Below are 14,964 nucleotides of genomic sequence, written 5' to 3'. Positions count from 1 at the left end.
TGAACATTACAAGCGCCTGCAGGATCAGGCCAGTGGCACATCTAGTCCAGCCTCCTGTTCTCACAGTGGCCGTCCAGAGGCCTGGGGGAAACCTTCCTGTGGTTTCCAGTATCTGATATCCAGAAACATTGTTGCCCCCCACTGTGGGGGCAGAGCAGAGCCCTCCCCGGCCCCCTCTGCCATGAATTTGTATACCTCCCTCTAGGCTGGTGGCCTCCTGTGGGAGGGAGTTCCACAGTTCAACTCTGCGCTGCATGCAGAAGTCCTTCCTCTTATCTCTTCTGAATCTTCTGTCTTAGGAACAGGGGTGGGGAGGGGCTGGATTGGATGGCCTTTGGGTTCCCTCCAGCCCAGAGGTGCTTCTTTCAGTTCTTGCTGGGGCTGCTTTCAACGGGCCGGCCAGGTTGCCTTTGCTTCTTCACAGCTGGAGCAGCCGAGCCGAGCAGTTGGCGGCTGGCAAGGAGCTTTTATGGGGTCTTCCCTGAGCAACCCATTTGCTGGCTGTCCTCCAGCAGCTGGCCAGACCAGTGGCAGAGGCTCCCTCTTGGCCCCTCCAGATGCCCTCTGTGGCGCTGCATTGGGTAACCCAGGCGGGGCACCCCAGGGGAGTTTCCCGGCTGATTTCTGGCACGCCTGCTCCCGTCAAAGGCCAGTGATCAGCCTGGCATGGCCACAGCCTGCCCAGAGTCCACCTGACACCACTCCCTTCTGCCCCAGGGCTGAGTCACGGGAGCTCCTGGCACACCGCCAGGGGGCCAACGTCTGAGCATGACTTCTGGGGCTGGAGCAGGGGGCTCAGGCTGGCTCTCAACACCCGCAGGAGCGAGCCCGACCTTTGACCTTTCCTCTCTCCCCATCATACTGGAGACCTTGGCAAACCGGGTGCAGAGGAGGACCCCAAACCCAAGCCCAGGTGGGGAGCAGGATGAGTGGGTGGGCAGCCCCGCCTATGCCAGCTGGTCCTCCAAGTCCTGCCTGAATTAATGCCCTGGGTGGCCCCCTCCCCAGCTGAATTGTGCCCCCACCCCCCTGGCTCCCTGGCCGCCCTTTCTGGTGCCACCGTGCTCTGTCCTGCAGGCTTAGGAACACGAGGCAATTGTCATTCCCTAAGAGGGCACATTGACTTCATAGCGCATACTTGGGCCAGGCTGGGGCACTCTGAGTTCTGCAGCACAAATAATCCCACTGGGGGTTCTCACTCCCCCCCCCATCTGTGGACTCTTCCCAGGACTTTGGGTGCAGCCATGGGGCTATTTTGTTGCCGCTGACGTCAGTGGTGGGGCACATGTGCCAGCTGCGGGGAAGACGAGGGATAATTGGCCATTGCGGAGTTTGGGGGGGGGGGGTTGGAGAGAGAAAGAACTCCTCTGCTGGAAAAATCCCTGGAACCTGTTGGAGTCAGAGCGGGCGCTTTATAAATACCTGTTGGCCTCATAGCTTGCAGGGGGTGGGGCAGGCGGGTTGGCGCAATAAAACGACACATGGCCACGTCTCTCTCCCTCTGTCTGTCCTGCTAGGCTTTGTGGGGGGGGGGGGAGCCCGCCTGCCCACCCACCCACCTGCTCGAGTTACACTCCTGCTACCAAGAGAAGATGACTGGGTCAGAGGCTCAGGCAGAATGACTTGGGGGGGGGGGACAGGAAGGAGAAATCCACAGGAGGAGGACTCTTGCCCTGGAAATCCTTCTGCAGCCAACCAGAGAGTCTTTAGGTCTGGGTCCCCTTCTTGGGGTTCCAGGGTCCCCAGGCACAGACCCTCCCCATACCAGCCACTGAAGGAAGAAACAAGGCATGGCCAGCCGCCACCTCTGGTGGCAGTGATGGAGAGGCCACCCACCTGGATGGCTGAGAAAGAGGCTTAGACAAATTCATGGAGGAGACCGAGGGCTGGGGTTGTAGCCAGGAGGGCTCTGTTCTGCCTCCACAGAGAGGAGGCGGAGCCGGCCCTTGCTCTCTGGTCCTGATTTACCGCCACTGTGAGAATAGGATGCTGGGCCAGATGGGCCCTTTTGCCCTGACCTTCGCCCTATGGAACTCTCTCCCACTAGAGGTGGCATGGCTGAGACTTTAAAAGGGAACGGGGCAAATTCCTGGAGGACCAGGCTATTGCAGGCGACTAGCCACAATGGCTACCGCCTCCCTTCCCCGTCTGAGGGCCAGCTGTGGGGAGCTGCAGGTGGGGAGAGCAGCTGCAATTGCGCTCAGGCCCGGAAGAGACCCCCGTGGGCCCCGGGAGGACAGGAGACCCGGCTAGCTGGGATCTCCCCGTGGCCTCGTCCCTCGAGGGCTGGGCTCTTCCGAGGAGTCTGGAAGTGGCCCTGCGTCGCCTCCTTCCGAAGGGGACGGCGGGGTCCCTGGCGGCGCAGCCTGCACCAGCCGCTACCTCGCTTGCCAGGCCTGCCCCCGAGGTGGCAGGTGCTCCGCAGTCCGTCGGCCGGCCCGCCCCGTCGCTCCTCCGCCCCGGCCGGGGTTGGGCGGCGTGGGCGGCGGTGCCTTTAAAGGGTCGGGCCCGGCCGGCAGCTGGAATGTCCTTGCAGGGCTTGGCTCCCCGGCCGAGCCGCCTCCCGCCCCGTCGCGCTTCCCCGCCCCCGGAGAGGCAGGCAGGCAGGCAGGCCGGGCGCGCCCCCTCGCCGGCCAGTCCGCCCCGCGCCATGGCCACCTTCAACCTCAGCCTGCTGCCCCCCAACCCCGAGGAGAAGGACTTCATCCAAGCCTACGAGGACGTGCGCGAGAAGTACAAAGGTAGGCAGGCAGGCAGCCGGGCGGGCGGGCGGTGCGCCCCACGTGGCGCGGGCGGGCGGCCCAGGGAGCTCCCGGTGCCCGATGGGCGCCACGCACCGCCGCCGCCGCCGCCTTCCCTTAATAGGGCATAAGTTTGCGCCGGGCCGGACCTGTTGCGGAGCCCCGGGCGCCGGGGAGCGAGGCCGCGCCGTCTGGCCCACGAAGGGGAGCCGGGCAGGCGGGCGAGACCCCGGGCGCTGCTGGAGAGGAAGGGTCCTGGCCGAGCCCGGCTCCGCCGCCGCCGCCGCCGCCGCCCTGCTGCCCTTTCCCTTCGGGGCTCCATTAATGCGCTCCGTTAGCAGAGAAACCCCCCGCGCGTTGCAGTGGGCAGGGCAGGCTTGGGGGCCGCGGGGCCAATTAGTAAAATCAATTAACATGTCGATATTCCGCCTTCCTGTCCTTTTAAGTCGGATGAAACGCGAGAAGCGCGTTGCTCTTTAGAACAGCAGGGCAGGCTCGCTTCTGCTTGGGGGAAGGTTTTGTTTTTGGTGAAGCGAAAAGGGAATAAAAATGGACCATATTGGAAGCAGAAGCTGCAACTGTCCGGGTCGCTCCAACTTCAGTCCCTCCGAGGAGAAGCTGAGCTGGGGGCTTGATTGCCTCCCTCCCTCTGCAGGGGGATTAAGGGGGGAGGCTGTGGGGTCTGGGGCTGCTCTGTGCGGGGGGGGGGGGCAGAAGTTGGCAGGGTGTGGGGCAGAGTCCTGCGGAAGGGGCCCCACATACCACAAGGTGCTGTGCACTGGCAGGAGTAGGGAAAAGCGGACCAGGGTTGCCCCTTGGGGAGCAGGTGCTGGGCTGTGTGTGCCAAGGACGGGGGCTCACTCTGGGTGCCCCCTCGCCCCCTTCTCTCCTTGGAAGTTTCATGCACAAAATCTGAAATCCTGGAAAGTTGGTGCCAGTCAGTGGGCATAATGCTGAGCCAGATGGAGCAATGGGCGGACTTCGCCTGGGGTCACTTCCTTTGCTCCCCCTCCCGGGTTCTGCCAGTGACTGAGGGGAGCTGGGGAGGAGAGCCCCCCCCCTGCTCTGCCTTCCTGGGCCAAGGACAACGCCTTGAGGGCTTCAAACTAGCCAGGGCACATTTTTTGGCCCCCTGAGAGCTGAGAAAGCAGGAACCCCTTTGATCTGGAGATGCTCTATGCTCAGTTCCTAATGCACATCTCTTCACATTAGCTCCCACTTTGGGGAGGTGGGATGCCGTTGCCCTTTGACCCGAACCCCTCCCCTTTCAGCTCAGGCTGGTTGTGGCCACTTAGACAAAGGCACTCTGCACACGCTGGTTTATTTATTACCCCTGAGAGCAGTTTCTCTCTGTCAGTCTTTGGCATTGCACCCCCCCTAATTTCCAGACATTTTCTGATTGCAGAACATGTGAATGCTGGGCTGGGGGTGGGCAGTGGGTCCCCTGGGCAGGATGCTGGGCAGCAGTTTCTGGGGGCGGGGAGGAGTGTGTCCCCTCTCAAAGGGAGATAATTGCCTGCTTGTGGCAGGAGAGGGACCTGGGAGCTATTTAGAAGCTTCCTGGGGCCCCTCCTCCCTTTACTCTGGCCCACCTTCCTCCGCAACCCCCCCCATAGGCTGCCCTTGTTGCCAGAGTCCTCCTTGATTTCTCTCAGGGATGATGGGCAGGGAGTGGGGGTACCGTGCCCCCCCAGGAGTCCCATGGAGCTGCCTCCATGCTTCTCATCTGCCCTTCAAAGGACAGGCAGGCTGCCCTCCCCTTTTCCTGACTGACAGCAGGTGGGTGGGGCTGTGCCCAGTTCAGCTCTCAGGGCTGGGAATTGGGGGCTCATTTGGGAACCCCAAAAATCTGCAGTTTATTTCTTCCATTGCAGTTTCCCTCTCTCCTTTCCCCCCTTTTTTTTAATCCTTGCAGCAGTCAGGATGGCAGAGTAGGAACATTAAGGAAGAACTTTCTGACTGTGAGGGCTGTTTGAAAGTGGAACCTTCTCCCTCAGAAAGGGGTGGACTCCCCGTCCTTTGAGGTTTCCAAGCAGAGGTTAGACAGCCACCTGTCAGGGATTCTTGCAATGGATGACCCGGGGGGGGGGGAGGGCCTTGCAACGCTGCAGTTCTAAAGTTCTGTGACCTCCTGGGTGACGCTGAGTGGGGAGCGGCCCCCGGGTCCCCTTGGCCTGGCACTGCTGCCCAGTCTCCCCCCACCTGGTGCCCTTCAGAGGCTTTGGACTACGATTCCCCTCCGTCTCAACCTGTTCAGCTGGTGGCATTTGTGGTCCAAAGACTCAGGGAGGTACCAGGTGGGCAAAGGCTTCTCTCGCCCACTCTGGCTTTGGCACCTGCCACTTGCCAGCCAGGGATGGGTGCCTTTGTGAGAGACGGCTGGGCCTCTACTGCCTGGTCCCGGTCCCTGCAGCTGAACCAGGGGCTGCTTGGAGAGGGAGGGGCCCCTGCATGGCTCTGGCTTCCCCCCAAACCACCTTGGCAGCCCAGGCTCTCTGAGCCCCCTGGAGAGCTGAGTGTGGCTTGCTTCAGCCGCTGGCTGCTGCCCCCACTGCGATTGCTGGGGGGCAGGTTTCCAGGTGGGACTAGGTGGAGAAGCCCTGCTGCCTCCCGATCTTGTGCAAGGCAGAAGCGTGTGTGGCATTGCGTTGTGGTTCTGTGGCTACGAGACAACGGCTGTCTGCACATGTTCCTCCCACCAGGTGGAATCCTAGACTTGCAGAATTGAAAGTGATCCTGAGGACATCTAGTCCAACCCCCTGCAATGCAGGAAGCATGACTTGAAAGTGGCAGGCAAAGTTCAGCCCCCACCAGGCTCTTCTCCATCTGGGAGTTGCATCTTCCTTGCCATGCCCCCCCCCCATCTGGCAGCGACTTGTGGGTGATGCCAGCCTAGGTCTGCCCCTGTTATGTGTGGTTGTTCCAAGACTCAAGTAGGGCAGCTGTGTTGACCAACGTGGGCCATTGCACTGAGTGGTTCAAAGGGGTGCTGCTGGTAACTGCAGAGCTCACTTTTGAGGTGGGGGGGAATTGCTGAGTGTCTGTTGCCTCTTGAGAAATGCTTCCACAACCCCTCCCCGCAATTGCCACACCCCTCTCTTTGCAGGCGTAACCAGAGCTGCGTCACCTGTTCCTTTGCATGCAAGGCGAGAGTTTGGGAGGGTCTGGGGAGGCCCTGCAGTAATATTTCCAGAGCCCAGCGTGGGTGGGGGGTGGGGGGCTGGGCTCCTAAAGGCCAGAGTGTCAAAACATGGATTGTTTCATGCAGATGGTTGCGGAAGACTTGTCAGCCTAGATCTGGGCATTTTAAAAACAACATGTCTGCTACTATTTACTTCTTCTGGTGGGGTGTCCTGGATTTAATTAGTTTTTGCACAGTGCAGAAGCAGGCGCTGAACTTGCCAAGGGTGGAATTCAGCCCAAGGCACACTCTTCCTTTGTCTCCCGAGACAGGCGGATGCCAGCTACTTATATGGTCTGGTTTGACTTTGCATTTTGTCCCCCGCCCCTGTAAATTTGTATTATTTTCTTTACACGTTCATTCTTACAATACATTAATCAACATATAAACCTTTTTGCTCTGCTCAGCTTGCAACTTCCCTCCTTCCCTCCAGTTGGTGTCCCTTATCAAATCCAGCCGCGTATTTTAACATTTTACATCTTATCTATCTTATCAACATTGTAGGAATTACTTCAAACCTGCTAGTGTCTTTAAGTTTTTACAGTTATCCTTTAAGTATACAATAAATTTACTCCAATTTTCCTGGAATCTCTGATCGTCCTGATTCCGAATCCTGCCGGTCAGGATAGCTCCGCATAGTCCGTCATTTTCGTCTGCCACTCCGCAGTGGTGGGAACTTTTTGTGATTTCCAGTTTTGGGCCAACAAAGTCCTTTGCTTTTTGAACACTACCCCAGGATGCTATGGGATAAAAGGTGGTCTGAACACCTCATAAATAAGCCAGGTATGCTTTCCTGTGGGTGGGGGACATGGGGGGGGTGGCTTAGCATCCTCTGCTTGCTCTGTCTTCCCAGAACTTGCTGCAGCAGAAGCCCTGACAGAGGCCAGACAGTTGCCTGTGGGAATCCACAGGCGGAATTCCAGCCCAAGAGCCCTGTCCCCTCCTGTCGGGTTTTCAGCAGTGAAGGCAAACACAGCCATCCTGGCTAATAATAGCCCCTGATAGCCCCCCCCCCCCCCAAATCCTCCATGAATTTATCCATCCTCTTTGAAAGCCATCACTGCCTGCTGTGGGAGGGAGTTCCACAGGTTAACTGCGCTGTGTGAAGAAGGACTTAATTGGTGTTATGTGGGAGAAGCAGACAAACTCCTCTCTTTCTATTTTCCTCCAGGTCATGCGTCCTCTTATAAACGTCTCTCTTGCTGCCTCTGACTTGCATTTTTCTAAGCTAAAAAGTCCCCAATTCTGCAGCTTTTCTTCAGAGGAGAGTTGCTCCATCGCTCCCCCCCCCCCAGCATTTCAGTGACCCTTTTCTGAACCTTTTCCCACTCTGAATTATCCATTTTGAGGTGAGGCGACCAAAATACTGCAGACAGAATATTCCAAATGTGGTCCCGCCATAGATTTGTGTGAGGGCCTTCTTCCAATCCTGGCTGTCTGCTGCACTCAGCTGGGGCTCCTGTGAGTCACGCCCATCCCTGCCTTGCTCCTTCTAGCCTGGGGGGGGGGGGAGGGAAGCACCTGCTGGAGCAGCAGCAGCAGCCACCTGTGCCTGCCTGTGGGGCCAGTGCAGCTCCTGCCTGTCACTGGTCCTGTTGGGAGCTGGTGTGGAAAGGGAAGTGGGTGGGGTGAGGCGCAGTGCAGGAACATGGAGATACTAGCGAGAGAGCCAGGCCCCCAAGCGCAAGACTGGGAGATGCCGGAGGGCTGGCTGGCTGGCTGGCCAGACTCATCCTCCTTTCTGGTGCACCAGGATTTATGGCCCTGCAAGGCTGCAGTGCGGCTGGAATTGCTGCTGTGGCTGATTCTGGCAAGTGGCCTGGCAGGCGTTCCTGTGGCAGCTGCATGGTGCAAAGGACAGGCTGCTCTGCCTAGGGGGACCCCCTTTATGTTCCTGCTGGTTCAGACCCACGTGGGAGTGGGCAAGGATAGAGCATGGGCTGTGGAGGTCCTCCAAATGGTAACCCCGCCCCCCAGGGATTGCTGCAAGCAGAGAGATGGAGCCAGGAAGCTCTGCCCTGACCCAGCCAAGTGGCCATGCAGGGGGCCCAGACCTCTGGGTGCCCCCATGCACCTTCCTCTGCCTGCTTGGGGCAGGGAGGAGGGTGCCTGGCCCAGGAACAAGGGGAGGTGAGGGCTCAGTGGGAGCTCTGCTGCTCTGCACAGAATCAAGATCCCTTTATGCAGATCTGTGGCACAGCTTGGAGTGCCATGGGCAGTTCTGCCTGCCAGTGCCTCAAAGGGGAGCCCACAGAGCTAGAAGAGGCTCAGACCAGGGCAGCCAAGTTGACCAAAGGGCTGGAGCAACTCGCCTAGGAGGAAAGCTGACGACATTTGGGTCTTTTTTTGTTTAGAAAAACGGTGAATAAAGAATGGGGGGGGGGCAATAAAATTATGCAAGCTGTGGAGAAAGCAGCTAGAAAGCTTCTTTCCCTCTCTTGAATAACATTGGAACCCAACGGGGCCATGTAGTGAAGCAGAAAGTAAGCTCTGCATGCAGTGCATAGTTAGACTGTGGAACTCCCGCCCACAAGATGTAGTGATGGACACAAACTCAGGGTGGTTTTAAAAGAGGATTGGAGAAATTCATGGAGGCTCTCAGTGACTCCTGACCAGGGCTTTGTTTTTAGCCAGAACCCACCGGAACTCAGTTCTGACACTACTCAGGTGGGCACCATTGCCATGGTAAGAGAACAAGGGAGGCGTTCAAGATGAGTTCTGGCACCTCTTTTCCTAGAAAAATAGCCCAGCTCTTGACTCTGGTGGTTCTGCTGGGCCTCCACAGCTGGAGGAGGTGATGCTTCTGAGGGACAGTTGTTGGCCAGCACAGGGCAGGAGAGCCCTGCTGTTGCCCTCAGGTCCTGCTCCCTTGTGGGCTTCCAGAAGAGGCGTCTGCTTGGCCCCCATAGAAAGAGGGTGCTGATCCGGGGTTGCTCCCTTCAGCCTGATCCAAGCAGGGGGGTTCTTAGGCTCAAAGTAACCCATCAAATCCTGTGCCGTTTTCTAAATCCTGCAAATGCAGCCGCCTTGTCTCTCACTGTGTTCATTAGGCATTCCTTTCGCCTTTATTCAATAAAACTCCCCAAATGAGTTCTGAGGGGGAGGCATAATTTATTCTGCACTTCTTTCTTACTGCTTGCAAAATTCTGCTTCTGCTAATCCTGGTTAGGGAGAAGGAGACACGCTGGAGCCTCATCCCAGGCTTGGCTTGGCTTGCAGAAGTCGCCAGTTTCAGTCCCCAGTTTGAAAGAAAAGAAACTGCCCCCCCCCCACCTTGGCCTGAGAAGTGAGGAGAGCGAGTCAGCACAGGCCTTGCAAGGAGGCAGGCAGCGTCTCATGTCCATCTTGCCAGACCCCAGGGGACCTTAGCCAACTCCCTCCTCCTCCTCCTCCTCCTCCAGTTTCTGGGATTTCAAGAGTTACAACTTCCCACACATTTTAAAGCTGTCTGCTCTGTCATCTTAAGGACTAGAAACTGACTAGAGAAAGAATAAAATGAAAGCAGGGGTTTTCAGGATCTGCTCCCAGTGCAGACTCTGCCTTCCTTTTTCTGTGGGTCGTGGTACACAATGGGCCCCATGTTCTAGGAGGCAGCAGTGCTTCCAAACCCAAGTTGCTGGAAGACGCAGGCGGGGAGAGGGCTGCTCTTGTGTTCGAGTCCTGCTGGAGAGTCTCCTAATAATAATAATAATAATAATAATAATAATAATAATGTTGTTTAGTCGTTTAGTCGTGTCCGACTCTTCGTGACCCCCTGGACCAGAGCACGCCAGGCACTTCTGTCTTCCACTGCCTCCCGCAGTTTGGTCAAACTCATGTTTGTAGCTTCGAGAACACTGTCCAACTATCTTGTCCTCTGTCGTCCCTTTCTCCTTGTGCCCCCCCATCTTTCCCAACATCAGGGTCTTTTCCAGGGAGTCTTCTCTTCTCATGAGGTGGCCAAAGTATTGGAGCCTCAGCTTCAGGATCTGTCCTTCCAGTGAGCACTCAGGGCTGATTTCCTTCAGAATGGAGAGCTTTGATCTTCTTGCAGTCCCTGGGACTCTCAAGAGTCTCCTCCAGCACCAGAATTCAACAGCATCCATTCTTCGGCGATCAGCCTTCTTGATGGTCCAGCTCTCACTTCCATACATCACTACTGGGAAAACCAGAGCTTGAACTATACGGACCTTTGTTGGCAAGGTGATGTCTCTGCTTTAATAATAATAATAATAATAATAATAATAATAATAATTTTTATTTATACCCCGCCCTCCCCAGCCAAGACCGGGCACAGAGCGGCTAACACCAAATATAAAAGAAACTGATTGAAATACAACTTAAAAACGTAGGAGGGGAGAGTGCTGCTCTGTGTTCGAATCCTGCTGGAGAGTCTCCCCCTGGGGCACCTGGTTGGCCACTGTGAGAACAGGACTAGACAGGCATTGGCCTGATCCCGCAGGCTCTCCTTAGGTTCTCTGATAGTGGACAGAGAGGGGTTTCTCTGGACCCTTCTGGGGAGGAGGGCCCTATAGGGGTTCTTGTCCCTTCCAAGAGGTGTGACTGAGCGGCCTTCTCTGCCCCACAGGCAGGACCAGCCACGTTCCTTTCCTTTCCTCCAGGAGAGACGCCAGAAGGAGCTGATACTTCTGAGCTGCCTGCTTCAGATCGCCACTTCTGTTGCAATCTGCGCAGGTTCTGAAGTATTCGAGATCAGAGCCAAAAGCCACTCGGTGTGTGTTCTGCCTTGGGGCTGGTGCAGAGCAGCCTGGGACCCAGTGGCTGGCAAAACAGCCCGAGGGGCTCTCTGGCCATTGCCTCCTGCAAGCAAGTTCTGGAGGGTGTGATCTTGCAGAACCTAGTTCTGGGATTCCGCTTGCTGCCTCCTAGAATTCAGGCTTCCTCAAACTCGGCCCTCCAGATGTTTTGAGACTACAATTCCCACCATCCCTAGCTAACAGGCCCAATGGTCAGGGATGATGGGAACTGTAGTTCCAAAACATCTGGAGGGCCGAGTTTGGGGACGCCTGCCCTGGAGTCTTCTTGCCCTGCACCTTCATCTGAAATGGGACATCGTTTCCTCCTTGGCTCTCTTCTGGTGATGGTTTCAGCAGCTGCTGGCCAGAAGGTAGATTGCCTCTGAATGAGGAAGTTCCACAGAACCTCGTCACTCTGTTTCCTTCTTATTTCATTTTTACCCGCTTTTCTTTCCATTTTTAGCTTTCACACCATAATTTATTTGCAGAAGTCCAAGTCCAAGTATTAATTTGAGGGCACTGCTTTTTAAGGTAATCTCTATCTTTTCCCCAATCTTTTTAAAGTTTTTGTTTGGGCTGACCCCTAAATACATCAGTCATTCTAGCCAATTCTATATAATCCAATAATTTATCTTGCCATTCTTTTTTTGTCGATATTATTTCTTCCCCCCCAATTTTTGGCAATTAGTGTTCTCACAGCCCCTGTAGCGTAAAGAAATATTTTCTTACTTTCTCAGAACCTCATCACTTAGGCAGGCCTTGATTTGCAACATGAGGGGCACCTCACCCCAAGTCTAGGACCCCCTGGGACTCTAAATGGGGCTGGAGTGGGAGAAGCCCCTGCTAGTTTCAGCTCAGCAGATCTCTGGTTCCAGGGCTGGGAAGGAGCCATTCTGGCTCAGTGGAGGAGCGCTGAGGCTGGAGGCTGCTTTGCCACCTGCGGTTGGGATTGGGCCAGGCCTTGTGCTCCCCCCCTTTTCCTTTTACACAAATAGCAACCTTGTATTGCTGCGAACATCAGTGCACCAGGTGCTGCCCGCTGACTGTCTCCTAGGCTTGTGGACTGTTGCTTTGCGTTGTGAAACCACACCAAAAGGTCCCTCAGATGGGCCCGTCAGGCACTAGGACCCTGTGCTGGCTGCTGCTGGGGGCCTGGGAACCACAGCTGCTGGTGCTGAGTCACTTCCTCTCCTTTCCCCTCTGCCCCCCCCCCCCATTTCCAGTCCCAAGCCCCACAGTGAACCAGGAATTCTGCACATTTGACACAGAGACAGGAGCTAGTTTTTATTTTTTTTATTTTGGGGTGTGCACATCTCAGCTGGCATTTCTGCCAGTGGGCATTGGGGGGGAGGCCAGCTTGCAACCTCTGCAGCCTTGTGCCCACTGGGCATCCCCTGGCACCAGGCTGACGGTGGGAGGCTCTGAGTGATGTGGGGGCAGACAGTGGCTTCAAGTTACAAGAAAGGAGATTCTGACTGAAGATCAGGAAGAACTGTATTGGCAGTAAGAGCTGTTCGGCAGTGGAACGGACTCCCTGAGAAGGTCTCCTTTCTTGGAGGTCTTTAAGCAGAAGTTGGCTGGCCCTCTGTCATGGATCCTTTAGCTGAGATTCCTGCATTGCAGGGGGTTGGACTGGATGACCCTCAGGGTCCCTTCCAACTCTACCATTCTATGACTTGCACAGATGGGGGGAGATTCCACTTGACCTCTGCCCCACTCACGAAGGCCGCGCTTCCAGTTCCTGTGACTTCAGTCCTTCCCCCTTGTCCTCCCTGTGGACAAGGCATAGACAAATTCATGGGAAAGAAGGCTCTGGGAGGCTCTTGGCTACCAGCCATGACGGCTACCCTCTGCCTTGACAGTTGGAGGCAGCGATGCTTCTGAGACCCATTGCTGGACCCCACGGGAGAGGAGAGGGTTCTTGGGCTCATGTTCTGCTCCCTGGCTCCCCACAGGCATCTGGGGGAGGTGGGCCATGGTCCTGATCCAGCAGAGTTCTTCCGACAGCCTCCCATCAAGCTGCCTCCCATCAAGCAGTAGGAGCAGGATCCTCCCTCCCTAACTCCCTCCCTCCCTCCCTCCCTCCCTCCCTCCCTCCCAGGGTCCAGTAGCGCCAGCTGTCTGTTGGCCTGGTGTTCCTGCACCAGCCGCGGGCCTCACCCCACCCCTTCTGGAGGGCACAGGACACACCCCTCTCATGCTCTCCTCTCCTTCTATTAATATTATTATTACTGCCCTTTATCTATTTGAATTGGACTCGGAAACTAATTGGTAGGCAGTTGGACCAGGTGTAATATGCTCAAACCATCTTCTCCAGTGAGCAACCTGGCCACTGAATTTTACACCAGCTGAAGTTTCCAAACCGTCTTCAGAGGCAGCCCTACATATAACGCATTGCAGTAATCTAACCTTGGGGTCACCAGAGCTTAGACCACAGTAGTTAGGCTATCCCTGTCCAGATGGGGGCGTAGCTGGGCCACCAGCCGAAGCTGATGGAAGCCATTCCAGGCCACTGAGGCCACCTGAGCCTCGAGCAACAGCAAGGGATCCAGGAGTAACCCCAGGCTACGAACTTGCTCCTTCAGAGCAAGTCTCATCAAGAGCAGGCGACCTCCCAGCCATCTGGTCTAAGAAACCACCCACTAACTGTGCCTCAGTCTTAATCTGGATTGAGCCTCAGTTTTATTGGCTCTCATCCAGTCCATTACTGAGGCAAGACCCTGATCCAGCGCTTCCACTGCCTCACCTGCAGATGTAGAGAAGAAATAGAGCTGGGCGTGACCAGCATCCTGCTGACAACTGACTCCAAACCTCCGGATAACCCCACCCAGCAGTTTCATGTAGATATTAAACTGCATAGGGAACAGGATCGAGCCCTGCAGAACCCACACGGAAGCCTCCATGGGGCCTCCAAACACTCCCCAAGTCTGACAGCAACATATTTTGGATGTGTGAGGGCCCCCCTCCCGCTCTGCAGGGTGTAGGACTTGCCCCCCCCCCGTGCCATTTATACTTCACCCCGGCAGTAGTTGAGGCAGCGCTTAGGTGTGTCAGCAAGTGAAAGTTCCCTGTCCAGGCGCACTCTACCTGCGTCCCAGGCGGGGAGGGGCCTGGACAGAAGGAGCCCCCGCTGGTGTGCTGCAAGGGAGCCGCTCTTGCCTTGCCAAGGCCGCCTGGAGCCGCAGCCTCCCCCCCCCCCCCCAATCTGGAGCCTTGGCGGGGGCTGGGTTGCTGCAGCCGCCGCTCACGGCCTCCAACTCTCGAGGTCGCGGTTCTTTGCAAAAGCTGCGTCTGACTGCTGCGGACTTGGGTTTTTTTTGGGGGGGGTGTCCCTAAAGTGTGTGCAGAGGGGAGGCTTGGCTGAGTGCAGCCGGGGCGCACGTGCGGGGCGAGGGGCGGGCATTGCTGGCCGCGGGGCGGGTCCTGCGCGACGCGCCTCCCCCCCCCTCCAAAGTGCCGCAGTGGCCGCGGCAGGACCGCGCGGCTTCCCGCTCGCTGCTGGACGGGACCGGCGGAGCCCCGCGCGCTGATTGGCTGCCGCGCTGCCGGTGGGCCCGGCCCCCTCCGCCGACAGAGCCCCCGGGGGGCGACGGCCGAGCAGGACGCCCCGACAGCGCCGCCGCCGCCGCCATGGACTCGGCGCGCTCCATCCAGCACGAGATCAGCTCGCTCAAAGGTACCCGACGGCCGCCCGCCCGCCTGCGCCCCCGGGAGACGCGCTGCGGGAGAGGGGGGGGGCCAGAAGCGGGGCGGCCCCTGCCAGGACTGCGGCGCGACGGAGGGGTCCGGGGCGCGCGCCTGGGTGGGGCAGGCCGCCCCCCATCCCTCGGCTGCGGCGCAGCACCTCCGCCCGGCCAGGTGAGGGACGGCGGCAGGCCTGGGGCGGTGGCTCAGATGCCGGGCCCTCCGGAGGCCCGTCCCGTCGAGGGGCGCTCGGAGGAGCGGGGCACCCTCGAGATCGATCCGGGAGGCCTGCGGGGCTCCGGCCACCGCTGACCTTTGGCCCTTTCTCCGGCCAACTCGCCCCCGGGAACCCCGCGGTCCTCCGCGCTCTGCGGGGCAGCCGCCCTTCCGGTGCAGGCGGGGTTGCGACTCCGGGCCGCCCCCGTTCGGAGGGAAGCCCCTGTTCGCGTTTCCTCGGCGGCCGCCGCTGCTCAGCTTGAGCTTGGCGGGGAGAAGGGGGTACCTTTTCGTGGGGCTGCATGCAGACGGAGGTTAGAGACGCCCTGGTTTCCTGGGTGGGGAGTCGGTCTCGCGGTCAGCCCCTCCGGTGGGGCTGGGAAAGATCCCCGGGGAGCCGCCCGCT

At 57.8% G+C, this 14,964-nt stretch overlaps 1 protein-coding gene across 7 annotated transcripts in view; it reads left to right on the top strand.

The window, feature by feature from the left end:
- Positions 1-14,964, top strand: part of PLEC (plectin) — a 121,104-nt gene that overhangs the window by 29,349 nt on the left and 76,791 nt on the right. For 2 of the 7 annotated variants that reach the window (XM_081013943.1, XM_081013941.1), the window contains exon 1: positions 2,522-2,741. The exons of 3 other annotated variants lie outside the window; for them this stretch is intronic. In XM_081013943.1, the coding sequence (XP_080870069.1) occupies positions 2,525-2,741 (217 nt within the window). In that variant the 5' untranslated portion in view covers positions 2,522-2,524. Of the gene's footprint in view, positions 1-2,521; positions 2,742-14,273; positions 14,335-14,964 lie in introns of those variants that run through there. 2 more of the 7 variants (XM_081013935.1, XM_081013934.1) reach the window with 1 other exon arrangement.

This window comes from Podarcis pityusensis (assembly GCF_964106645.2).
Source record: "Podarcis pityusensis genome assembly, chromosome: 7".
NCBI classification, from domain to species: domain Eukaryota; kingdom Metazoa; phylum Chordata; class Lepidosauria; order Squamata; family Lacertidae; genus Podarcis; species Podarcis pityusensis.
Note: the sequence above shows the minus strand (reverse complement) of the source record. Positions and strands in the feature narration are given on the sequence as shown.